Source organism: Equus asinus, chromosome 14 (genome assembly GCF_041296235.1).
Source record: "Equus asinus isolate D_3611 breed Donkey chromosome 14, EquAss-T2T_v2, whole genome shotgun sequence".
Taxonomy (NCBI): Eukaryota; Metazoa; Chordata; class Mammalia; order Perissodactyla; family Equidae; genus Equus; species Equus asinus.
Genome location: NC_091803.1, coordinates 5,163,826 through 5,191,523, shown reverse-complemented (window position 1 = coordinate 5,191,523; position 27,698 = coordinate 5,163,826). Strand labels below are relative to the sequence as shown.

General features: G+C 43.2%; 1 protein-coding gene across 6 annotated transcripts in view; it reads right to left on the bottom strand.

The window, feature by feature from the left end:
* Positions 1 to 27,698, bottom strand: part of CYTH3 (cytohesin 3) — a 101,631-nt gene that overhangs the window by 17,989 nt on the left and 55,944 nt on the right. For 4 of the 6 annotated variants that reach the window (XM_070484173.1, XM_044747319.2, XM_070484174.1 and 1 more), the window contains 3 exons: positions 5,717 to 5,799; positions 3,732 to 3,796; positions 3,099 to 3,165 (listed from right to left, as the gene is read on the bottom strand). In XM_070484173.1, coding sequence (XP_070340274.1) covers positions 3,099 to 3,165; positions 3,732 to 3,796; positions 5,717 to 5,799 — 215 coding nt within the window. Of the gene's footprint in view, positions 1 to 3,098; positions 3,166 to 3,731; positions 3,797 to 5,716; positions 5,800 to 7,038; positions 7,118 to 18,708; positions 18,998 to 27,698 lie in introns of those variants that run through there. The other 2 variants (XM_070484175.1, XM_044747318.2) reach the window with 2 other exon arrangements.

The window sequence follows — 27,698 nt, the reverse complement described above, 5'->3', positions numbered from 1 at the left end:
CGGTTTCCTCGTACATTTGGTGATTCCTGGTTGGGTGTCCACTGCTGAATTTTAAAGATCCTCTGACAGCCTAACTGAATGCCATTTATTTCTGGTTTTTTCCTGTAGCCGCCTCCAGAGATCTAGCAGAGGAGTAGGCGACGCAGCCAGATGGGGTGTGCCAGTAGCTGGTCTTTTGGGAGCGAGGGTTTCTCTTTCTTAGTGATGCTAACTACTGAAGGCACAGCCTGTTTTCATAGACTAAGTGGCCCCTTTTGCTTCTCCCACCTGGGGGCATACACGACTGCTTGGTGCAAACTCAGCAAGGACAGTCTAGACGTCCCTTCTGTGGTCGATGCCCCACACCTGCTGCCTCTGAGGATGCCGAGCCCCTGACGCTGCTCTCCCTTACCGGAGCAGTTCTTTCTCATATGTGCTTTGGGCTGTCACTCATCTTGTGTCTTTCTTGTGTCAGGCATTCCTCAATTTCTAGTCCACTCAGTGACCTCCTGCTTGTTATGGATTTATATGTTATATTTTTAAAGGCATTTCTAGGAAACTGGGAATAAAAAGGAGAGGCTACCGAGTGTTTTCAGCTTCCATGATCTCATCAACCTTTCCTCTTATTCATTTATAAACCCAAGTGCTACTTCTGGCTCTCTAACGCACCTGAACACATCAGAGCTCCCTGCTCAAAATGTTGTCACTCTGTGACTTAAACAATTTCCCACTAGCCTGAAAGAATGTGCCTACTCTGAAAATAGCCTGTTTCACAACATCGCAAGGTTTAATAGGTGCAGGAGGGGAACAGAAAGATCACCCAGTGCTGTCAGGGACTGAAGTCTGAGGCCCCCGAAAATTCCTCAGTTGAAGCCTGACCCCACTGTGATGGTATTAGGAGGTGGGGCCTTGGGGCAGGGCCCTGGTCTGACGGAATCAGTGCCCCCATAAGAAGAGTCACGAGACAGCTTGCTCTCTCTGCCATGTGAGGACACAGCAAGAAGACGGCCATCTGTGAGCCAGGAGGAGGGTCCTCCCCAGAGTCCGAACATGCTGGCTCCTGGATCTTGGACTTCCAGCCTCCAGAACTGTGAGAAAGTGAATTTCTGTTTTTAAGCCCCCAGTCTACGCTATTTTGTTGGGGTGGCCTGAGCTGACTAAAAGAAGTGCTACAAGCAAATCGACAAAACCAGAGAATTCTGATAATTTTTCCCAGCGAAAGCAAACACGCAGACTAAATGTGCCTTCTGCTTTTATCGAGCAATAGAATTACAAATGAGTTCCCGAATGCAACCAATAATATTAAGAAGAAGAAAAAACCTTTTAGGTGAAGAGGAATGCAAAAACAAAAAGCCTGTAGGGCAGCTTGCCGCAGCCCAGATGAAGCGGATGATGAAGCGGATGAAATACCCACTTCCTGAGCCGTGGTCGGCAGACACCACAGGGCTGACGGTGGTCTGAGCCATCCAGGCTGCCTCGGGGCTCCCTACAAACCAACCCCAGCGTCTGCGGGGGGCTCGGTCAGTGCGGTGTTTACAGGCACGACCCTCCCAGTCAGATTCCTTGCTCAGGACACTGGGCGGGAGAGTTCCTGGCCCTTATTACTGTAAATCTGACAACACGGTACGAGTGAAGGACAGGCAAGAACCTGACAGAGGACTTTCTAAGAACCAAGGGTAAGTTCACGCTCAGGAAACCAAGACCCAAGGCAGAGTGCACCACTTCAAAAAAAAAAAAGTATTTGTCTGTTTCAGGAGCAAGATCTGAATTTATCCGTGAACTCACTGGTGTGCTGTCCTGTGTTGCACTCTAAAACGTAAGGTCTAGTTTTAAAAACACCCACTTGTTACACGATCTCTCTCCTGAGATGCCCCCAATGCTTATTAAATCAGCTGATACTTCAACTCCGTAAGCTCAACTTCTTAAAAAGAAAAAAAAAAAAAAACTGTAACTAACCCCAAATATCAAATCATTACCATATTCACAAAATTGTCCCCAGTGACAATTTGGAGATGATTTATGCCCATAAGCAGGGAATTAGGAAGCAACAGAGAAATGTTCACAGTGGCTAGAGGGCACCAGTTAAACAAAGACCCTCCTCCGGCTGGAGAGGTGCTGTACCTGAAGAAAATCCAAACTTGCAAACCGTGAACAGGGAATAACAGTGCCTATTTCTTTAAGTAACATTTGCAACTGTGCTTGCAGCTATAAATGTAAGCTTACAGATCTCAGACCTTGCACAGTTAATGTTAATCCCTGCAATCAACAAATATTTATTGAAGGAACAAATAATTAACTAGTACGGAGGCTCGATGCCAAAAAAAACAAGGAAGACGTTCGAAGTGAACACCGATTAAAGACGAATGAGGAATGAGGTAAACCAGCTCCGTGGCTGGAAGTCAACCAGGAGGAGGGCTCCAGGCGACCTCTCCACGGACACGCCTCTCCTCTCCTGGACCACGAGCCTCTGTGGCCGACTCAGGTCCACTCTTCTGTCTCAAAACCAAAACAACCTTACAACTGAGCCACATGGTCCAAAAAGATTCATAGATTCTGCTAAGTCCTGTAGCTCAGACTCAGAAACAAGCAGTGACATGTTGCAGGCTTCATTATGTTGGGGAGTTTTCCTAGAAAACCCACTTGAAAAAAGACCAAGATATTGGCTTAAATCTGCAGAGTTCCTGGGTCTTTCGTACAGACATCCTCTTTTTAAGGTAAAGGAAATGAAGGAAAGGAATGAAGTCTTCTTTCTTGAACCATTTAACCCACCTAGACCATAAAATCTACAAACTGCCCAGCTGGACTCCCCTCTGTCTCTGCCCCCACGAACCAGGTGACCCCCTGGCTGTGGGGTCTGAACACGTGTCCACGTGGCTCAGGTGAGGCCAGTCCTCACTCAGAACTTCACCCAGAAAGAAAGGTCTTTCGGTCGGGGGACCAGTCCGATGGATGCGTTTGCTTCAGCCCGCTCATTAGCAGCCCCTTTTTTGATAAAAATTTAACATCAACGCTCAGTATTTTTATGAGGTCGTATAACCACCTTTGTCCAAAAGGGAGACAGCCGTTAAAATCAGTCAGCCAGTCTCTTGCGGGCCAGAAAACGGAATAGGCTCTCTCACCTTTTTGGGGTCCATGTTGAATTTCTTCCTCCCCATCGCGATCTGCTTGTTCCGCTGAGTTGTTTTGCTACGCGTGTGGAAGGAGCGAGACACGGTTACGGGCTGTCTGCGCCGCGCTCACCGGTGAGCGCGCGGCCTCCCACGGGGCACTCCCCCCACGACGGTGACCACGAGGACCACAACGGCTGAAGGGAGGCACGGCTCCCGGCGCCCTCCCCGCTCCGGGTGGGAGCAGTGGCTGGCCGGCTGCCGGGGCTCTTTTCTACCTCTGATAACTTCTCCAGGAAAAGCTAACGAGAACCAGCGATGGAGGAAAAGCACAGCTCCCTGTCACACGGAACAGTTACCTGTGACAGGTGAGTTCGGAGGCGCCAGTGCCTCTTCCTGAACTACAAGGGTACACAGTGAACTAGAGAAGGCAGGGGAGAGAAGCAGCCCCAGAGAAGGACCCCGACTCCTCCACGGACAGCAGGAAGGAGGGAGGGGTGGGGAGGAGAGGAAATGACTCCAGAAAGGCCCCCCACTTCCCGGTCCCAACATCCTCCCCTGCCGGTGTCACCGCAGTCGGCACGAGCTCCGCTGGAACGGGGGGAAAGAGATGAAGGAACTCGAAGGTGCGGCCGCATCGTTTACCTCTCCTCTACGGAAGTCAGGTTGTCGATCTCCGTCATCACTTCAGCAATTTCGTATTTCAGTCTCTGTCAAAAGAGCAGAAAGGATGGCAGAGTGGGAGTCTGGACTTCCTCCTCCTGGACCCAGAGACATCCTAGCCCTCCGGGGGCACGCTGCCCCGAGGTCCCACCTGGACATCACGGGCATGGAAAACCAATCCTTTCTATTGACAGAGAGAGTGGCCTGGTCAGCACCACCCCCACTCAGGAGAAGACAGAACTATTTATTCCTCCACCTCTCGTCAGGATGAGATTAGGGGGTCCCCTAGGCAGATCCTGGAGTAAATGTGTGTAGAATCGAGAAGGGACACTGGAGAGAATATCACAGGTGCAAAAAGATAAAAACAGCAAAAGGAAACAAGGGGTCCTTAGCTCACTCACTGCAGCCTCCAGCTGTCACCCCACCCAGCTCCACCACCCTCCCCTTCACTGCCAGCCCCGTCCGGGTTAAGATGGGGAGAAGGTACCGCGCGTAAACACATTCCTCAGTCCCCGAACCACCAGTCTCAGGGTGATTTCCATAACTGTGCGTGAGATGAAGCACCATGGACAGAGCCCAGGAGGTGACAACAGAACTTGCCTGTGGCACTCGGACTCCTCTGTTCCTCCATGTGGCTCCGTCACTCACTGCGAGACCTTTGGAACCCTCTTAACCTCTCTGGGCCTAGGCACTCTAACTCAAAAATGAGGTCCTTAGATCTACGTAAGACTCCATGGACGCTGTTATTACTAATGACCAAACAGGACCATTAACCTTAAAACATCCTCTTCTTCAACCAAAGCACCCATTCTGGATTTCTGAAGGGTCGAGGGTAGGAACGAAGGGTACCTTTAGAAGAAAAAGCTCCACGGAATCAGCTTTCCAATACAAAGAAATTTTTGTTCAGAACCCCACTATTTTGCGTGCCAAGAAACTTCAGACTGAAAACGTGAGCTTCTAGAAAGGAGCTATTGTCTGGACAAGGCCTGGTCTTGCACAAGCAGCCTGTCAGGCCACACTGATTCTGGCATGACAAAGATCGGGAAGCTTCTCAAAGAAGATCCACACGTCTGGTTGATTGCCCAAGGAAGCCCCAAACGGAAGCCGCGAATGCTGGTCTTCTGCATAATCTCTGCCACAATTACAGACACTCAGATTCTGAGACTGTGGCCCCACTCCTGCACTTCTCCCACGGGACGCCCTCCACCCTGTCCTCTGAGGACACAAATGCAGAAACAATGTTTATCTGCCTGTGTTGTATGCGTCATTCTACGCCCACCAGCTAGCAGGTGCTGGGGGCACGGTTAGAACTCAATATATGTTTATTCACTTATTCAAAAGACCTGAGCACCAAAACTGTGACAGGCAATGTTCTAGGTGCTAGGGATACTGATAAATGAAACGAGTCTCATTACACAATTTCAGCAAGCAGTATGCTTGTGGATTGCTGCTGTTGCTTAAAAATGCTGGGGCCGGCCCAGTGGCGCAGTGGTTAAGTGCACACATTCCACTTCGGCGGCCCGGAGTTCGCTGGTTCAGATGCCGGGTGCGGACATGGCACCTCTTGTCAAGCCATGCTGTGGTAGGTGTCCCACATATAAAGTAGAGGAAGATGGGCATGAATGTTAGCTCAGGGCCAGTCTTCCTCAGCAAAAAGAGGAGGGTTGGTGGCAGATGTTAGCTCAGGGCTAATCTTCCTCAAAAAAAAAAAAAAAATGAAAAAGCTCTTTGTGACTCTGGAATCACGTGTCACTGACTCCCGACTCTGCTTCCATGATGTCTTCTTTTCCATCCCAGGGTCTGCATACCTGGTAAGTGAGATCTCTGCTTTATCAACCCGGACAACTATCTTACTCTGTCACTTCTTGTGGCTCAGACATACACATACTAGATACCCATTTTTCACATTTTCATGAAGCTATTTATTAATTTACGTAAAAGCAAAAACTAAAGGAGATTTTTTTTACCTCAATGTCATCAATAAGTTCCTTTTTCCTTCGACGAATGTCTAAAAGTTCTTCTCTCTCTTCTAATGAGAGGTCTTCAGGCACTGAAAGAAAAAAAATCAGACGAAACAATTAAACAACTACTCTGGAGAGCAATCTGGCAACATCTAGTGAGGTTGAAGATGGGCATACGAACAAGCCAGCAATTCTGTATGTAGGTATTTATCCCAAAGGAACCCTAGCATATAGACCACATGTAAGATATTCATAGCAGCTTTGTTCATCATAGAAAAACAGTATGGAGATTTCTCAAAAAAATTAAAAATAGAAACACCACATGATCCAGCTATTCCACTTCTGGGCATTTATCATAAGAACATGAAAACACGAATTCGAAAATATATATCCACCCCTATGTTCATCGCAGCATTATTCACAGTACCTAAGACTTGGAAGCAACCCAAGTGCTCATCAATGGATGAATGGATAAGGAGCATGTGGTACATACACACGATGGAATACTACTCATCCATAAAAAAGGGCAAAATGGTGCCATTTGCGACAACATGGATGGACCTTGAGGGTATTATGCTAAGGGAAATACACCAAACAGAGAAAAACAAATATTGTATGATTTCACTCATATTTGGAAGACAAACACATAGATAAGGAGAACAGATTGGTGGTTACCAGAGGGGAGGGGGTGGGGGGAAGGCAAAAGGGGTAAAGGGGCACATGTGCATGGTGACAGATGGAAACTAGACTTTTGGTGTGAAGATGATGCAGTCTATATAGAAGCTGAACGATAATAATGTACACCTGAAATTTACACAATGTTATAAATCATTGTGACCTCAATAATATTTTTTTAAAAAAGAAAAACAACCTAAATATCCACTAATAACAAAATGAATAAACTGTGGTATGTTTATAAAACAGAATCCCACAAACAATTAAAAACCACAGCTGAACTGAGTCTGTCAACACACATGAGCCTCAGAGATAGAACAGAGACTATGAAAGACTGAAGGCTCACACTGTACACACATACCCTGTTTCACTGTGTTCACGGATACTGCGTTTTTCACAAACTGAAAGTCTGTGGCAACCCCGCATGGAGCAAGTCTACAGGCGCCATTTTCCCAACAGCGTTTGCTCACTTCATGTCTCTGTGTCACATTTTGGTAATTCTCACAATATTTCAAACTTTTCCATTGTTATAACATATTGATATTTTATATTATATATTAAGGTGTGTACTTTCTGTAGACACAGGGCTACTGCACACTTAATAAACTACAGTACATTGTAAACATAACTTTTACATGCACTAGGAAACCCACTCAAGTGACTCGCTTCGTTGCGGGATTGGCTGCATCGCAGTGTTCTGGAACTGGATCGCAGCATCACCAAGGTATGCTTGTATACAACACCTTTCACAGGAGGCTGAAAATTGAGCACGTGGATTTGTAAATGTTTGCAGATGCACATAAATGTACAGCAGAGGCTAAATAAATGCACAGCAATGATAAACACCAAATTCTTGACAGTGGTTCCTTCTGAGAAGGGTGGGCGGGAGGAAATACATTCCAGAAGGCTATCAGGGAGTTTCAATGCAGCGGGGGAAGGGTGGCTGGTACAAGGATATTTGTTGAGGTTTTGTTTTTACTGACAGAGTTGACCATAAAATCCTCTTATTAATTATTCATCTCCGCAATATTTTCCATTGATACTATGTCTATAGTCTCTCTTTTCTTTAATTGTGCTAGAATTGGTTTATTCCATTAAGCTTTTCCAAGAAATAGCTTTTAATAGTCCTCTATCGTGTGCTTAATTTCTATCTCAGTAATTTGATTAAAGAAATGAAAGATTAAGAATCTGAGTAAATAGCAAGAGAAGACACGGAGCTTCTACAAACAAATTAAGATAATGTGATGATGGGGCAGGGCAAACTGCCGATGAACCAGAAGACAGTAGCCGGAAAAATACCCACAGCCCCACGGAAAACTGATTCACAAAGAACTCTCGAAAAGACATCTATCTCTTCAGCATGTGAGATGCGCTCTATCAGATATCCACACGTAAAAAATGAAACCAAATCCCCTATTTATAATCATATATATTTTCAAACAACTCCAAGCAGAATAAAGGCTTAAATGTGAAAGGCAACCCTGCACAATTTTTAGAAGTTAAATACAGGAGAATGTGTTTATGATTTCAGAGTGAAAAAAGACTTCTTAAAAGATAGGGAAAAAAATATAAATCACAGAGGAAAATATTAATAAATTCAATATTAAAATAAAGAACCTTTGTTTAGCAAAAGTTTCACAACATAAAGTGAAAAGCTAAGCCAGAAACTGTCAAAGGATTGGTATCCAGAATATTTAACTCCCACAAATAAGGAAAAAATAAAAAACAACGCTTACAAAGTGGGCAAAAGACTCGAACAGGCGCAAGCTCAAATAATATGAGTGAGCAGAAGGAACGATGTCGACTCTTTTAATATTGGGAGAATACACATTAAAACCTCAATAAGACACCGCCTCTAAAACAGTAGTAAACTTCACGAAAACTACAAGAAGGCCATTTGTCAATAGGACAAAGATAATGGGAAAAGAGAGAGTAACAACACATTTCAGAAGCTGGAAGAGACGGGACCAGCGGTAACTGACTTAACCCATGGGAGAAGGATGACTCTGAAGCCAACAGTGGCCAGACCAAGGAGTCACCTGGCACCACTGACTCCTCCAGAAGGGCTAGGTACTGCTGCCCCAGGGAAGCCTGCAGGCAGGCTGAGAAGGGGCCTGGACGAAGGCTGCGGGAAAGCTCCCGGACAGCCTCACCTCTTCTCCCAATACGCAGAAGACTGGCTTGTTTATCCCTAGAGACGAAAACAGAGGGACCAGGGGACACCCAGTGCACGTGAGGGCAAGGCCGTCACACCAAAGACAAGGGACGCAATCAACGCTCACAGGCCCCTGCCAAGCCTTCCTCCCCATGGGGCTCTCAGACGGCCGGCAACCAGCCCTTTACGCCCACCTGCACCGTCTTGGACAAGAGGTTGGGAGGGTCTTCTCTGCAGAATCAATTAGCTTTCCATCTAAAGATACTGACATTGGCCGGGGTGGGCTTCACCAAGGCTGGGGGGATTCCAACAACAACCAGTACACCCAGATCACCCCACGGGGAAATGCAGTCAGCAACGCCTCGTGCACTCAGAGCTTCCAACGAGCCTTTTAGCCCTGCACTCTCAAACTGGAGGTAAGCCTCCAATATGCAAAACAGATACCAAAAAAGACACAGAAAAGCTAAAAGAGGCACAAGTGGTTACACCCTGGAGAGCAAGAAATGTTGTGGGCAGGGCAATGACGTGTTTTCTCCACTACATACACCTCACAGAACCAGTCAAGTCTCTACTACAAATTTAACTGATTAATATAAAAACCTGAAAAAAAAAACATGTATTTCAAACTCACCAGACTGGCGCAAAGGAAAGGAAGAAGAAGAAAAGAGGGAGGGAGGAAGTCTGCTGGGAGGGTCAGCTGGCACGGCCACTTGGGAAAACAGCTTGGTGCTGCGTATTAAGATCAAAGGTGTGCATGAGCTATGCCAGCAGTTTTACTCCTGGGTATACATATTAGAAAAATTTTGAGCCTGCATCAGAGGATGGGTATAATAAGGTCAAAGAAGCATATTCAGTAAAAGGGAGGGGGAAAAGGAAATAACCTACATGCTCACCCAGAGTAGAATGGGTAAGTATGTTGAATATTCACACAGTGAAATCCCAAACAGTAGTGAAAATGAATTAAATACAACTATAAGCAATAAACGGATCACCTCAGGAAAGTAATATGGAAATGAACACTTCCTATAAATCTCAAAAACATAAAAAATTACACAGTGTATTGTTTATGTATACAAATATATATATGTAGCAAAGCAAATAACTAGCATGGTAAATACAGAATTCAGAATAATATTTACCTTTTAGGATGGAAGAAAGAGAATGGAATTAGGAAGGGAAGCACAAAATACTTCAAAAGTAATGTTAACACTCTTTTGCTAACAAATATCATTATTCTTTTACATAATACAAACAACTTTAAAATTTTCAAATATTTAATGAAAACATTTTAAATAATTAAGAGCATTTTTGATCCTTGAGTTTCAAAAGTACTTCCACAAATTAATTATGACGACTCTGGGAATTTACAGGTCTGGAAATTTAGATGAGGCAGAGAAAGATCTTTTCCTATAAATTACTGCATCCAGTATATTTCAGCTCAGAAAATTCACTGTTATTTAGTAATTCAAACCAACAGTCAAAGGAAAAGAAGGAAAAAAGCTGGCCATATCCCAAATAAGCCAAAGAGATTTCATATTTTCCATGTCATTTGATATCAAAAAGTTGATTATCAGGGAAAATAACTTCTTGACAGCAATGATTATGCAGAAAGAAGAAAATTTATTTACGTTCTCTTGGGTACTGTTGGGTACTGTGTCAGAGCCCTCACCAGTTGAAAAAAATTTTATTAAGACATGAATTAAGGACATTACGCTCATGAAAAAATAACATACACGGCAAAGTAAAAGAGAAATTTTGAAAAACATACTAATTTTCTGCAGATCATTGTTCACTTCTTTTTGCTCCAAACAGAAAAAAAAATGCAACGTGCTTTACAAAGATCCAGATACTAAATATAATCAACACAAGATTCCTAATTTCCTGCTTCCTGCATCAGATCTAAGCTTCGTTCTTAAGCAATCCTTGGTGCCAAGCAACTAATGAGGAAAGAACTATCATTTACTGAGCAACGTTACACTGGGATATGTGCTTTAACAAATTATCCCAATTAAACCCAAAAAAACAACTTTGAGAGCAGCCATTATTATTCCCATTATATAACCTAGGAAACTGAGGCCAAGAGAGGTCTAATGATCTTCCCTGGAGAGAGAGAAAGAATATTTGAAGAAATAATGGCTAAAGTGTCCCTAATAGGATGAAAGACATGAGTATACACATCCAAGGTGCTCAAACTCCAAGCAGGATAAACCCAGAGAGATGCACAAAGCCCCAGAGCGTGCTATTAGGTGGGTCCCGGAGCTCAACAGTGTCATCAGGGACCCGATCTTTCTATTCTGTCCTTCAAAACGTCAGGTTCATCCTAAAGCTGCTGCTAGCGACTTCCAGCAGCACCTGAGTCTACATGCTCCTTATTCATGCCCGGTGTGGGGACGGTCTGACGCGTGTGAGAAGCCTTCCTTCCCAGATGCCCCCACCAAGTCTCTCCTCGATTCTCACTGGCCCAGCCTGGTTACTGTGATCACCTTACACTAACCAGCTGGAGTGAAGAGCCACCACACTTAGCATTTCAGGGGAAGGCATACAAAGAAACCCAGATCAAGAGAAAATGGGACAATCAGCAGAGAATGACACCTCCAAAACCGAGAGAGGAAAGAATTTCAAGAGGGAGAAAACCAACAATTTCAAAAGTCACAGAAAGATGAAGTTAAATAAAGGGGCAAGCATGCAGCTCTTGAATCTTCAAAGCAATTACGCTCATCAGCAAGCGAGCATCTTATTCCAGTAAGGAGCGAATCTAAAAGCAAGCAGTTGATTGATACTATCCTATGACCAAAGAGGAAATGCACCTGAAGAGTCAAATCAAGTCTGTCAACACCATGGACTGGGCTCCCAAAATGAGCCTCATAAGAAAAAAATGTTCTTCTGCTGAGTTCGCCAATGCAGATATACGAAAACAAGAAAGTCTAAAAGGGTAGAGCTTTAATTCAACCATCAACAGACATTTTGGTTTCTTTTTTTTTTTTTTTCCCCCTGAGGAAGATTAGCCCTGGGCTAACATCTGCCACCAATCCTCCTCTTTTTGCTGAGGAAGACTGGTCCTGAGCTAACATCCGTGCCCATCTTCCTCTACTTTATATGTGGGACGCCTACCACAGCATGGCTTGACAAGTGGTGCCATGTCCGCACCTGGGATCCAAACCGGTGAAGCCCGGGCCTCCAAAGTGGAATGTATGAACTTAACCAATGCGCCACCAGGCCAGCCCCAAAGAAGGTATTCTTAATCACCAAGACCTTTCCCACAGCAACACACTAGTCTCCTCCCAATCAAGGCAATCTAAGCTTTGAATTCACTCACTGACATCATCTACATTTTTAGGTAAGATGAAACAAGTCTCACGCTTGATTTTTTTTCTCCTTAAGAAATCTAGTGTTTTGCTTTTTTTAATTGAAAAAGTAATATATGGATATGGTTTCTGTCTCACGCACACACATTCTGAACATATAAAAGGGCATACGATGAAAATTTTCCTTCCAATCTCAAGAAAAGCTGTCTTTTTAAAAAAGCAAATTAACTGGTGATTATTGGTGAAATTCAGAGAAACCACTGAAGTCGAATGCTCCTGTCACGAGCTTCCAAATGGGATCCTGATTCCCTAGATGCAGGCTTGAGCAAGGCTCCTCCCCACGGAGAGCTCAGTTCTTAGTTTGCTAAGTGCTGGGGGAGGCCGGATACAGGAGATGATTTCTAACATCACTTCAGCTCTAAGAAAGAATGAGTCTGTGCTGGCCACAAAGCAGCAGGTATGGTTTCTACAAACATCAATGTTCTCACAAGGGAAGAACGTGAAACAAAGACAAGAAATTCCCCATTTTAGTGGAAAGGTGCCGCCAGTGAAGTTTCAGAGTGAGTTTCAGGATTTGCACGAATTTAACTAAAGTACATCAGTGGGGATTCTGTTTCCAGCCAAGATGGGGTAACAGCGCTGAGATTTATCCTGCCGCCTGAAATGACTAAAGAAACGGACACGATTCTATACCCTTTCAAAATGAAGGTGAAACAGCGGCATTCTCAGACATAAAAACTTGAAAGAATTCATTGCTAGTTGATCTGCACTACAAGAAATGTCAAAGTCCCTCAGGCAGAAAAAACAAACAATGACAACAGGTGAAAATCTCTTATCTATAGAAAAGAATGACAGGGACTGTAAATGGTAACTATGTGAGTAAATATCTTCCTCTCCTGATGTAACTCTCTTTACAAGATTTACCCTTACGGTTTAAAGTGAAAACAACAAAGATGCAGTGGGTTACTAACATATGTAAACAGAACACAGCGCAAAGGCTGGGAGGGGAGAAATGAGAGCGCACTGTCAGGACGGTCTTCTCCCAGGTGGGAAGTGGTCCAATATCTCTGGATGGTGGAAGATGATAAAGTAAACGTGTATATGATTTAAAAACCACTACTATTTAACTACTAAAATAAACCATTAAAATAAAGCATGCAATGATACTGATAACTGTCTTATTAAGAAATCCAGAATTACTTTACCATATCTAATAAAATCTAAGATCCCATCAAGTGTAAGCTGTATCCTCCCTTTCAGAGATCTTAAAATGTGGAAGAATTTGCATATCGGAATCAATGAAAAATGGGAGATTATACATATTGACATTAAAATTTTTTAATGGTATCTCAAAATTAAGCATTTTCTAATTTTCAAATTATATTAATAATCTAGTTATCTAACAGAGTCCAATCTACCAAGAAGCTGCAATTTGGTTTACTGCTATAAATATCTAATTTTACAAATTTTACACACACACAATCTGCCATAAATTAATCAGCAGTTCTGTCTTCCCCTAGGAGAAGTTGTAACGTTCCACAAACAGGAACCATGGCCAGAAACTCTCTGTTTTAGTCACTACATGTCAAAGGTGATAATTTAACAAATTACCCCTTCCACAAAAATTTGATAATAGGAGATAAAACCGAGTTCAAATCATCACATGCAGATGACTCAGATCTGCTTACTTTTGGCTACCCAGTCCTAACGGAAACTGATGTCTCGTCCTTTTATTAATAATCATTACTAACATTTTTGTTATGCTATGGAGCTGTGGTTTAACCCAAATAAAAATAACACCTACCTTGTAACACTGCAAAAACTGGTAATTTAAACTGTTAAATTAGCTTGAGTTCCTAGAGACTACTGAAGTAATACGATTATACAAAGAACGAAATGGAAGGCTGTGGGCCCTCGGTAGCTGTGCCCCTGGGTCTCATTACCACTCAAGAACTATTTGCCCTCAGTGCGGTGATAAGGCAGAGTCCAAACGGCTAACGGGGCCAGTCCTACATCAGCCACACTGGGGGCCAGATCACTAAGGTACTACGATTACACTGCAGGGGTGGCCCTCCTGCCAGGGGCATGGAAGAACAGAGAGCACCTCAGTGGAAAGACACAGCAAGAAGCTCTGAGGAGGCCTGAGTTTCCCAAGAGCAGGAAGTGCCCTGGATCCACCGCTCATCACCTGAGAACATTCTGTCATTTCCCCTCATGATGTTCACCTCTATTTGTCCCAGGACACCACTGTTGGACCAGCCTTCTTGGATTAAGTGAAATACCCCTTTTAGACAAACAAAAACTCAAGAGTTTGCCACCAGCACATCATCATTAAGGGAAATTCTGAAACAACTAACTTCAATCAAGAGAAAAGACTCAAGAGGGGAGGGGTGAGATGCAAGAGGGAAGGTCGAGCACAGATTGACAGAAGGAACCCTAAAGAAAAAGTGACTATTTAAAATAATAATGTCTCATAGAATAAAAAAAAAAGAGAACTAAAACACCCAACACACTAGCACGTAAATAGGAAGAGAAATAATTTGCTCTAAAGTTCTTAGAGTACTGAGCAGGAGGGCACAAATGATTAACTTTAGACTTGGCAAGTTAAGAACGTATATAAAAATTTCTAGGCTAAGCAGGAAAAGAATGGGAATGGAGTTCAAAATGCCCAAACTGGGAAAGGGGAAAAAAAAATCATCAATTCAAAGAAAGACAAGAAAAGAGAAACAGAAAACCTGTTAGATGTGTCAACTATACCTCAATAAAGCTGAAATTAAAAAAAGAAAAGCTGTTAGACACACAAAAGCAAAATATGAAAGTAGAAAAAAAATCCAAATACACTGATTTTCACCGTGCTAAAGAACGAGTCTACAATACTTTGCAGTTCCTCGGATGGTCCAGAAGGGGGGTCTATTTTCCACCACTGAACCGGGACTGGCTTTGGGACTTCCTCTGACCTAGAGAACATGGCAGAAGAGACACTGTGCAGATCCTGAGCCCAGGCCTCAAGACGCCTTGCATCTCTGCTATCTTGGAACCCTGAGACCAATGTACTCTGAAGCAGCCCGGGCCAGCAACCCTACTGTGGAAAGAAACCACACGCAGAAAGAGTCCCAGACATGCCAGCTATTGCAGCCACCTCCACTAAGGCCCCGGACATGCGAGATCATCTGGGAGGGGCTCCGCCCTGGCTGACCTGCCAGCCCAATGCATCCACACGAGTGGCCCCAGACAAGAGCAGTCCATGAACCACCAGCCAACTCCCAGAATTGTGAGAGACAACAGACCAGTGTGGAATCAAGCCAATGACTTTGGGATGCTTTGTTACGCGGTCATAAATAACTGAGACATTTACAGTGAACACACGTGGAAAAGGGGACCAAGTTTAAAAACCTGGACGTAAAAAAATGAACAACAAAACTGAACCAAATGCTCTTTACAAGAGGCACATTTAAAATCTAAGAATCCCTAACGATTGAAGGTAAGGCAGAGAGCGATACAGCAGACAAACTCTTACCAAAAGAAAGCTGGGCCCATTCCAATAACACCAGCAAAACGGAACACAGATAAAGAAAGGCACTGGGTAAGGACATACTGCTCAAATAACCACACAATTAACAAGTCTGAAGTTATATGCGTCTAACAAAATAGCTTCAAAACACATAAAGCAAAAATTGAGCGGTACATGTAAAAATGGAATTTTCCCATGAAAGGCAAAAAAAAAAAGGGAAAGCTATGGATTTGACTAACACAATTAACCAGCTTGAACTAATGAACGCAATACGCTTCCTCAATTTTAAGATGAACATTTTTTCCACATTTCACATCTGAAATCAGTTGTGACATATATAGGTCACTGCCTTCCGATCTGGGAACATGTTTATTACTGCCAGAGGCACAACTGAACTGCTACGCGTTGATGCTTCCGTTAAAAATACAATTTAAGGACCATCTGAAGAAGGAATATGAGCCTGGTTATTACTCCAAACCTTTCCTTGACACCTTGTGGTAAGATCAAGGAAGTCCTAGCATAAAAACCTCCAGAACTTGAAAAAAAACCCCAGAGATAATAAAGCAGCACTCTTTTACGAAATGCTCCGTTACTCATGCCTTCAGTGGCATAGAGGCCAACACTGCACAGAAAAACACAAATACGAACTCTTGAGTAGAAGAGCGATTGTAAAGAAGTTTTGGGAATATCCAAAACGTATTTTGTTCATATTTCACTTTTTATATGTATGCACAATAAACAGTAAAGCCTATAAAAAAAAAATCAATGTTTAAATAAGTTCCAAGAACTCTTCCAATCAGTATAAATAAATTCTAAGTGAGAAGCAATCATTAAGTCTGGCTTAATAGGCGGCTTTTGTTTTTTCTTAGTGGAACATAAAATAAAGACGCGTCTTGGAATTGATGGAGGCATAGATTCAATCAGATCACTGATTCCAACAGCTGTGCAGTACACATTCTTTCTGAGGGCATGTGGGACATTGATGCGAACTGACTGCACGCTGGTCCATTAAAAAAAGTCTTAATAAATCTCACAGGACTAGGGGGTGGACAGAGTGAGCTGAGCCGGCTTTGCTCAGCGTCTGCGGGTGCCTTCCTGCAGAGAAGAGGTCAGAAGGCTCTTCTGCACTTAGGTTTCTAAAGACGGGCTGGCTCTACCAAAAGGACGCGCTGCACAAGATTCCAAAGAAGGAAGGGAGGCAGAGCTCCCCATCTTGCCTTTTCAATAATGTTCCTGGGTGGCTCCAGCTTGGCATACTGGGCAGCAAGGATGTGAAAGCTGAGGGTTTTCTGGAAGAGCATCCTTGTGTTCATTCCTTAGCTTCCTAGGAATTCAGAGGGTTTTGCGGCAACAGTGGCTCTGTGATTCAGACTTGTGGACCCTGTGCTGGCTGGGGACACACAGGGAACTCAACGGCTCCAGGGCCTGCCTCAGAGCACTTCCTTTATGACTCAGTTCTGGAGACCCAGGCCAGAGCCGACCCCTCTGGCAGTTCCAGGGCCCTGGAATGCACCCACTCCTTGAATTGCGTGACCCCTTCCCGCTCCAGACCATCAGCCTGCTTCACGTTTCTTGTGTAGAACTCCCACCGAAACAACCGGTGTCATAAAGACCACATTCTCTGACTACAGAATGATTAGGCTAGAAAGCAACCAAAACAGTGACCAGAAAAACCCATCTGTTTGGAAATTAAGAAACACAACTCTAAATAACTCCTTGGTTAAAGAAGACATGGTAAATTATAAAATTCTGAGAAGAGAATGATGATGAAAAGACTACACAGCAATACTTGTGAGCTACAGCTCTAAAGATACTTAGAAATTCACAACTTAAAATGCTTCTTTTAGAAAAGAATCAAGGGGCCGGCCCCGTGGCCGAGTGGTTCAGTTCGTGCGCTCCGCTTCAGTGGCCCAGGGTTTCGCCAGTTCAGATCCTGGGCACAGACCTCAAGCCCTGTTAAGGTCGCATCCCACGTAGCAGAATTAGAAGGACCTACGACTAGAATATACAACTATGTACTGGGGGGGCTTTGGGAAGAAGGAAAAAAAAAAAAAGATCGGCAACTGATGTTAGCTCAGGGCCAATCTAAAAAAAAAAAAAAAAAAGGAAAAGAATCAAGTGGAAAATGATAAGCTAAGCATTCACTTCAAAAAAATTAGGAAAAATAACACTTTAAACCCAAAGGAGAAAGAAAATAACAGAAAAGAAATTCATTTTTAAAATACAATAAAGTGCAGCCAGTTTGGAAAACAATTTGGCGGTTCCTCAAAAAGTTAAACACAAAGTTTGCATATGACCCAGCAATTCCTCTTCTAGGTATTTACCCGAGAGAACTGAAAACAGATGTCCACGCAACAACTGGTACATGAATGTTCACAGCAGCTTTATTACCAACAGCCAAAAAGTGGAAACAGCCCAAACATCTGTTAAGACATGAACAGATACGCAAGCGTGGTCTATCCACACAAGGGAATATTATTCAGCCTTAAAAAAGAATGCGGTACCGATACATGCTTGAAAACATTATGCTAAGTGACAGAAGCCAGCCACAAAAGACCACACAGAGTATGATTCCATTTATAGGAAATGGCCAGAACAGGCCCAGAACAGACAAAATAAATTTGTGGTGACAGAAATCAGACGAGCGGTTAATCTAAGGGGTGGAGGCTACTGAATGAAAGAGGCACAAGAGAGCCTTCTGTGGTATTGCAAAAGGTCTATATTTCATGCGGGTGGCAGCTACACAAGCGTGTGTCTGCGTACAGTATGCATAGAGTATATGTAAAACAGCTTGAGTTCTACGCCCGCTTAACGTTTGGGCATCGTATTCATTGCCCCTAAAAGTCTACTTCTGGGTAAGTGATCCCTTTTAATCCTGGCTAGAGAAAAGGAAGACTTTCCGGAAAAAGACACTGAAACAGCATTTTAAGAACCTGCCGCACAGTAACAGAACCGATGCTCATCCACTGAGGCTGACCTCAGGACCATCCGGTCTGAGGAACAAACGTAAGACTGTCTCACTGCCAAGTGCATCTTACGTCCTATGGCTTTACAATGCAAAGCACGGAGGAAGGGGCATGAAGCCACAGCAGCGTTATAAGGGACATGGGGCAGGAGGATTTTTTTTTTCTTCCCTTTTAGAGCAATTACACACTACACAATAACATACTTGGAAGATCTAAAATCCATCGATTATTAAGCACCCCATAATTTTACATCCTGTTAAGAAACAAAAAGCACTAGACTACCAAATCTAGTTTTAAGATGCCAACTGCAAGATGCATCCCGATTTCAGCAAGGTTAAAAGGGTGCCCCTCAGAACCAACGACATACAGCTACAAAGAACGCTTACCTGACAGAGGAATAGCATGCCTTAACTCAAAGTTGCCTTCAGAGCAGATGAAAAAACGCTGCTAACTGTTGTAGAAGATGATACCTTTGAAAACGACCGCTGTTACTCTCCCAAAGTCTCCTTCCACCTTAGGGAGGCACATCTGTCACCAGACGATAAGAATTTTTTGCACAATACGAAGATGACAATTAGCAATAAAATTAGCAATAAATTAAGAATCAGAGCGGTCATTGCAAGTTTTTTAAATAACTGCTTCGTCTTTACACTCATATGGTGCTGTACCCAGATGTAAACATCCTCTTGACGACCAACGTGCCAACGCACAGTTGTCACCCTTCCTGTTTGGTGACATAGCCAACCACCACCGAGTGACAGGAGGACTTCCGCAGTGGCACATCTAACTGAAGGCAGTGGTAAAGGGCAATTTATTCCCCAGCTCCATCCAGCAAAACTACACAGCCAAAGACTTCGCCAGCTCTCTGGAACCCACATCAGAAGTGTGTTATTTGAATCACTGAGTCTAGCTCATTTTCTATGGCAGTTTATCATGACGCGGGCTACAGGCCTGCTCCATCGGCATCACTTGTAGCTACTTGTGAAAACAGGGTTCCTAGGCCCCACACCAGGCCTATCAAGTCAGACCCCCTGGATTTTAACAGGCATCCCAAACGGTTTTACTGAACACTGAGACTTGAGAACCACTGATAAAATGTAGCTACGAATACGTCAATCCTTAACTCAAATCATGAATGCAACATATTAACTATAGAGGTAACATGACAGTCACTAGCAGCCTGGATCCTGCAGCCACACCACCTGTTTCAAAGCTCGTCTCTGCCACTTATTAGCTGTGTGACTTCGGGCAACCCACCTTCCTGAACCTGTTTCCTTACCTAGAAAGTAGGATCATAATATACACTACTACGTCCAAAAGCTAATCAAAATCTAACGCTCTTCTTGGATGTTACTGAAATTTCAAAATCAATATTGTATCTTAATACAGATTAAAGCAAGAAGCATTTAAAGATCTTGAAAATACACGTTTTCATCTCAATCATGAAAAATTAATACTGAACACTGAGACTTTCTGCCCTACATAACCGAAAGACAGAGCAAAATAAACCACTTTTGACATCCAGGCTGTTTAACCGATTTTTTTCACAGCTACAAGTTGTGGTTGGGGGCGGAGAGGGGACAGCTTCACAAATACACACGAATAAAAATGGCGTGAAGAGAGGTTGGCGGTTCCTCGCACTCGGATCCAGCAACCACACTCCTAGGAATTCACCCAAGGGAGCCGAAAACTTATGTCCACACAGAAACCTGCACACAGATGTTTAAAGCAGCTTTATTCATTATCGCCAAAAACCAGAAGCAATCAAGATGTCTTTGGTAGGTGAATGAATACGTAAACTGTGGTCCGTCCAGACAGTGGATTATTACTGAGCGCTAAAAGGAAATCAGCTGTCAAGCCGTGGAAAGGCATGGAGGGGCCTTGGGTGCACATGACTAAGTGAAAAGAAGCCATTCTGAAAAGGTTTCACAATATGATTCCAACTATATGACGTTCTGGAAAAGGCACAACTATGGAGACAGTAGAAGGATCAGTGGCTGCCAGGGGTTCAGGGGGACAGGGGGAGGGAGGAACAGGTGAGCACGGGATTTTCAGGGCAGTGAGTCTATTCCGTAGGATACTGTAATGGTGGATACGTGTTATTACGCACGTGTCAAAACCCAGAGAACCACACAGCACGAAGACTGAATTCTATTGTAAACTATGGACTTTAGACAACAATAACCTAGCAATACCAGTTCATCAGTTGTGACAAACGTACCCCACTAATGCAGCATGTTAATAATAGGGAAACCGTGACACAGAGGAGAGCATATGGGAACTCTGGACTATCTGCTCAATTTTTTTTTATGTAAATCTAAAACTGTTGTAGAAAATAAAGTCTATTAATAATGTTTCAGGGTTTTTTTCTGAGGAAGATTAGCCCTGAGCTAACATCTGCTGCCAATCCTCCTCTTTTTGCTGAGGAAGACTGGCCCTGAGCTCAGATCGGTGCCCATCTTCCTCTACTTTACATGCGGGATGCCTCCCACAGCATGGCTTGCCAAGCAGCGCCATGTCCACACCCAGGATCCGAACCGGCGGACCCCGGGGCCCCCGAAGCAGAACGTTCAAACTTAACTGCTGCGCCATCGGCCAGCCCCATATTAATAATATTTTTTAAAATAGAGATAATGAAATCCAAAGCTCCCAAATAATTCTCTGAAAACAATTTTGTGACAGCCAGCTCTAGCAACCGAATCAACCCAAACTTCCAACGAGTCCTTTTGAAGAACAGACAGAAGATGAAAGAGGCTCCTTAACACATCTCAAACGAGATTTTCAACCATGATGTCAGAAAAAAGTCACCTAAATTTTAGGATTAGATTTTATTCTCTCCATTTAAATTATTTTCAAAAACTGCGCTTGAGACCTTCATTAAGCTGGGAAGATAAAAACGTTTTGGCAACCAATTTGCTGTAGCCATAGGTAAATTCTAGCTAAAAAAAAAAATGCATGAAATTTGAACCAGTAGGCACGCCGTTGGTGTCCCCGAAAGAAACCCTCAGGGCATATGTTCGTCCTTTTTTTCCAGTTCATTCCACTAGCTCTGAAGAATCTGACACACCTCAGATATCACCTGAAGCAGAGGTCCCCAGGCTTAGGAACGCAGCATTTCTTCTTCGAGAGCATCTTTAACTATACACCTTTCAGAAAGAAACGGATGGGTATAACTGCCTTCAGCAGTAGATTCATCACACTTAAATATGCTTAAACGGCAAAAAAAAAAAAAAAAAAAAAAATAAGGGGGGGAGAGTGGGGCAATGATTTAAACTTTTGTAAAACTTGAAGTCTGATATCCTCATCTAAGTCTTCAATTTGAGGTTTGATTACAAAATGGGCAAATATTCTAGAATTTCTTCTCAATTTCCTTTCTAAGTGAAGTTTTGGCAGTACTCGCTAATATCAAATCGTCTCTCTTTCCTGCTTAAAACACACACAGCTTCCCCCTGGCGCTCAGAAGAAAAGCCAGCCTCCTCACCGGGCCCTGCCCCTACCAGGCCCTGAGCAGGACCCACTCTCCCTAGCTCCCAGCTCACTCCAGCCACCCCCAGGTCCCTCTGCCGGCTCCCCTCCTCTCCTCAGCTCAAATGTGGCCTTCGCCGTCACCCTGTCTAAAGGAGCCACAGCCCCTGCACAATCGCTTTTATAAGACATCACTGTTTTTTACTTGTTCTTAGCACCTGGCGTTCTCAAAAGCACCAGGAAGCAATTAGAACAGCGACTAAACGTATGTGCTCTGGAGTCGCACTGCTGGCCTTGCTTCATGGCTCTGCCACTTCATGAGCTGTGTGATACTGGACTTCTGTTCTTCTCTTTTCTCATTGAAAAAAAAAAAAACTGTTGTATTTTTAATTGTGGTTAAAAAAACACACAACATAAAATTTATCATCTTAATCATTTTTTTTTTTTTTATTGAGGAAGATTAGCCCTGAGCTAACATCTGCTGCCAATCCTCCTCTTTTTGCTGAGGAAGACTGGCCCTGAGCTAATATCCGTGCCCATCTTCCTCTACTTTATACGTGGGATGCCTACCACAGCATGGCGTGCCAAGCAGTGCCATGTCCGCACCCGGGATCCGAACCAGCGAACCCCAGGCCGCCCGAAGCGGAACGTGCGCACTTAACCGCTGCGCCACCGGGCCGGCCCCTGTCTGATTCGTTTTTAAGTGTATGGGTCAGCAGTGTTAAGTATATTCACATTGTTGTGCAAAAGACCTCCAGAACTTTGGCATCTTGTAAAACCGAGACTCTGGACCCATCGGGCAACAACTCCCCATTTGCCCTCTCCCAGCCCCTCGCAACCACCATTCTACTGCGTCTATGAGTACGACTGCTTTAGATACCGTATATAAATAGAATTATACAATATTTGTCTTTTTTGTCACTGGTTTATTTCACTCGTCCTCAAGTTTCATCGATGTCGTAGCCTGTGTGACATGCATCGTTTCCTTCAAGGTTAAATAATATTCTGTGTGTGTATATATCACATTTTCTTTATCCAGTCACCTGTTGATGGGCATCTGGGTTGCTTCCACCTCTTGGCCATAGTGAATAATGCCGCAATGCACACGGGTGTACAAACGTCTGTCTGAGTCTCTGTTTTCAATTCTTTTGACTATATACCCAGAAACGGAACTGCTGGATCACATGGTAGTTCTACTTTTAATATTTTGAAGAACCTGTCTATTGTTTTCCACAGCAGCTGCGCCATTTTACATTCCCACCAACAGTGCACAAGGGCTCCAATTTCTCCACACATTTTTCTCACCTTTAATAGGTATGATCACATTAACTACTTCATCAGATTGTCGTTCACAGAAGTAGCGCGTGTTAAATTATCATCTCGATGATTTGTTGTTTAGTAGATGTCTCCTCCTACTAGAATATAAACTCCCAAGGACAGGGTTCTTGTCTGTCTTGTTTATGACTGAATTCTCAGCGCTAAAAGCTGTGACTGACACAGAGTAGGTGCTCAAAAATATTTGCTGAATTATCAGAGTACCAGAACGTAGGTTTTTCATGAAAGCTGCTCAAAGGATGAGAGGTATCTGCTTATTTGTTTGTTAATTCTTTACAAGCAAAAGAGCTCTTTCAAACATTTTCACGGTCTTAGTGGATTCCTGAAAATATGTCCCACCATCTACTGTCATGTAGTGTAGAAAAGAGATTTTGGCGAGGGGGTTAAAAGTACCTCTCCCAGCATTTGAATAAGATTTCCACAATTTTGTGTCCAATCATTTTAAAGTCAAGAGGGCCTTAATGACACTAGTGCCCAGCATTCAAAGGTCTACAACACAATGAGGCGGCCTGATTCCACTCTTTGCAATACAACCTCAATGCCTCTTTTGCCACTGTCTATAGAAAAAATTTAATCTCCTTGGCCCTTAACCCTGGGAGCCTTGAGAACCCACGGTCTAGGAGGTACCGTTCCTACGTGTGACTATGTCGCTGTCTTTGTGTTCTTCTCTTTGGGTCCCTGAATACACGGTCTTGTCCACTCTTCTCCCACATTCCTTAGTTAGCTCAGGATTCCACCCAAACAGAAAATAAACATTGTTCCTCAAAGGCCAGCAAAGCAAGAACCTATCATGGTGGCCCGACACGGAGGACAGATCACTCTCCTGGAATGGCCTCCCAGCTCACCCCCGGGTACCCCGCTCCACACTCTCTCGGAGCTGCACTGCCAAACACACGACTCTGGACACGGGAGCTCTTCTTGGCAGCCTGTGAGGACGGCTTACGGAACGCGAGGAAGGAGCAGAGAGTGACACAGCCCCTCTCCGTGGAGTAGTGACGGGACCTTCTTAGAAGTGTTTTGATTCCAAGTGTTTGGAAGGCCCATCTGGGACCACACACATAAGAAAAAAGCCAATCAAAGGTGTCAAGTGTACTGATACCTGCAACTCTGAAAGGACGAAAAAGTAAGATGGGCTGATGGAAGGGAGATGGAGAAACTGATAGAAATGGTTAAGAGCAGAACCTGGGTGGTGGGCTTAAGCAGGCGCTGTAGAATTCCTCAACTTTTCTGTAGACTTTTTGGAGACTTTTCATAAAAAAGGTTGAAAACATTTTTGAAAATTTGAAACAAAAAACACATTTTTAAAAGCTTCATTATTAGAGAGCTCTACAGATTTCTAAACCATTTTTAATGGCGTTCTCCCTTAATTTTCTGTATAAGGAATGCTTTACAAAAACATAGCGCTCTTATTTTCTCCTCAAATATGACTAGGCATTCCTAAATAACCGATGCCAAAGCTGGCCCTTCAGAACCATACAGACTGGTGTAATCTTCAAGAGAAGCACACAGTTTCAGCCCTGGAGCCCTAGGAGCTGGTGCCTATTGGTCCTCCTGGCATGCTATGGCCTAGGAGTGACTTCGAAGCTAAACCAATTGAGCACACCCTAACAAAATCATAGGAAAAGATTAAAGAGATTAATAAGTATTGAGCAACGATAACTTGCTAGTTCAAGACACAAGTAGAATCTATAAGGTCTACTGTTTCCTTCTTTTTTTTTTTTGAGGAAGATTAGCTCTGAGCTAACATTTGCTGCCAATCCTCCTCTTTTTTGCTGAGGAAGACTGGCCCTGAGCTAACATCCGTGCCCATCTTCCTCTGCTTTATATGTGGGACGCCTGCCACAGCATGGCTTGATGACTGGTGCCATGTCTGCACCCGGGATCCTAATCAGTGAACCCCAGGCCGCCAAAGCAGAAGGTGCGAACTTAACTGCGGCGCCACTGGGCTGACGCCTACTGTTTCCTTCTTTTCAAACCTGAAGGATGCATAAGGTTGACGAGATTTCTCACAGTAATATAAAATCACCACTTATTAAAAAAACTGATTTAAGACTAACATGGACCACTGAGCACTGACTCTGTGAAATGCTGGTCTTTCTCACCACTCCAGGCAAGGAGCTGCCTAGTCATACTATTAGCATAGAGATGACAGTAGTTTCTTCTCTTGATTTGGATCATCTTTGGATAAAAGAGTAAGGTCCTTTCAGTAAGTTAAAAAATGACAAATTTTGGGGCCAGCCTGGTGGTGTACTGGTTAAGTGCACACGCTCTGCTTCGGTGGCCTGGGGTTCACAGGTTCAGATCCCAAGCGCAGACCTACACACCGCTCATCAAGCCATGCTGTGGCAGCGTCCCACATACAAAACAGAGGAAGACTGGCACAGATGTGAGCTCAGCAACAATCCTCCTCAAGCAAAAAGAGGAAAACTGGCAACAGATGTTCACTCAGGGCCAGTCTTCCTCACCAAAAAAAAAAAAAAAAAAAGGGACAAATTTTTAAAACATACCCCACTCTACACAAAACTACAGAGTTATTTTCCACGTGAAGAAAATAGGCTGAGACGCTCCTCTTCCTTTGAGAGGAATTATATCTGTTACTTCAAGTATTTTGAAAGAGAAATGATAGGAATTTAGAACACCACTTCCCAAAACAGGGAACCTGAATCAATGAAGAAAATCCCGGAGGGACACACACAACCAGAAAGTTCTTCTGGATTATTCCTTGAACTCCAATGGACCAAGAGCAGAAGACGCTCCACAGTCGAAAGGGGCGCTCACTAGTCAAAAAGAGTACAGAGAATTGCCCTGAAAGAAATGAGGACAAAGAGGACAGGCTGAAAAAGGTTTTTTTTTTTCTTCAAATGGCTGAAAACTTCCCAATTTTGGCAAAAAACACAGACCTACAAACTCAAGAAACTGAGCAAAGGCCAAACAGGATAAACCCAGAGATCGATACTAAGAAACATCATGCATACACTTCTGAAGAAAAGAAGTTTGAACTCAGCCAGAGAAAATGACACCTTACCCATAAGAGAAGAAAAATTCAAATGACTGGGTTTCTCATCAGAACCCCTAACAGCCAGAGGAAGTAACACATTTTTCAAGTGAAGAAAGGAAAGAACCGTTGACCCTGAATCATATCTGGAGAAATTATCCTTTAGGAATGGAGGGGAAATTTAGACATTCTAAGATGAAGGAAAACTAAGAGAATTTGTCACCAGCGGACCTGCCTTAAAAGAAGTTTTCTAAAGAGAAAGGAAATTGTAACAGAAATCTTGGAATATTAGAAAAGAAAGAGGAAAAACAGAAGGCGTGAAAACACGGCTAAGTACAATAAACTTTCCTTCTCTTCCTGAGTTTTCTAAATTATAGTTGAGACAAAAATTAGAACAGTATCTCATATAGTTCTCAACGCATACTGGAAAAATATTCAGGAAAATTGTATTCTAAATTGAAGAAGGTAAGGGACATAAAGGGAGGTAAGGTTTCTATGTTGCATTTGAAGTGGTAAAATGATGACACCACTAAACTGCAATTATATGAATATTTAATGACATATTTCATATATACAACATACATACATACATGCATTCACATACACACACATATAGCAACCACTAAAAAGCTATACAAAGAGATACATTCGAAAACAATACGGATATGTCAAACCAGAATTCTAAAAAATGTTCAAGTAACTCCTAGGAAATAGAAAAAAGAGAAATGAACGGAGAGGACAAACAGAAAACAAAAAAATGAAATGGCAGGCTTAAGCCGTAATATATCAATAATCACCTTAAACGTAAAAGGTCTAAATACACCAATTAAAATACAAAGATTGGTAGAAGAGATTTTTTAAAAAGACCCAACTACATGCTGTCTATAAGAAACTCACTTCAATGACTCCACTCATACGAGGAGTTTAAAAATGTAGACAAAGGGAAGAGATTAGTGGCTACTAGGGGAAAGGTGGGGTGGGGGGTGGGCACAAAGGGTGAAGGGGTGCACCTCCAACATGACTGACAAACAATAATGTACAACTGAAATTTCACAAGATTGTAACCTATCATTAATGCAATAAAAATTTTTTAAAAAATGGAAGGAACAGACGCAGCACTAAAAAAAAATAATAATAATGGCTAACATTTACTGACAATTTACTATGTGCCAAGACAGTTTTGATCTTTACACATATCCTTTTTTTTCTTTTTTTTGGTGAGGAAGATTGTCTCTGAGCTAACATCTGTGCCAATCTTCCTCTATTTTGCATGTGGGACACCTCCACAGCATGACTTCATGAGCGGTGTGGAGGTCCACACCCGGGATCTGAAGCAGCAAACCCAGGGCCGCCAAAGCTGAGCTCACGAACTTAACCACTACGCCATTGGGCTGGCCCCTGCACAGATTAAATCTTTTAATCTCTAAAGCAGTATTTTAAGATAAGTACTATTACTATCTCTATTTAGAGATAAGCACTCAGTAAGTGACATTGTAAATGTAACAATAATAATTATGATTATGTTAATTCTTCAGTTTGGGACTGTACATTTTTATCAACTCAAAAACACAGCTCTGACTA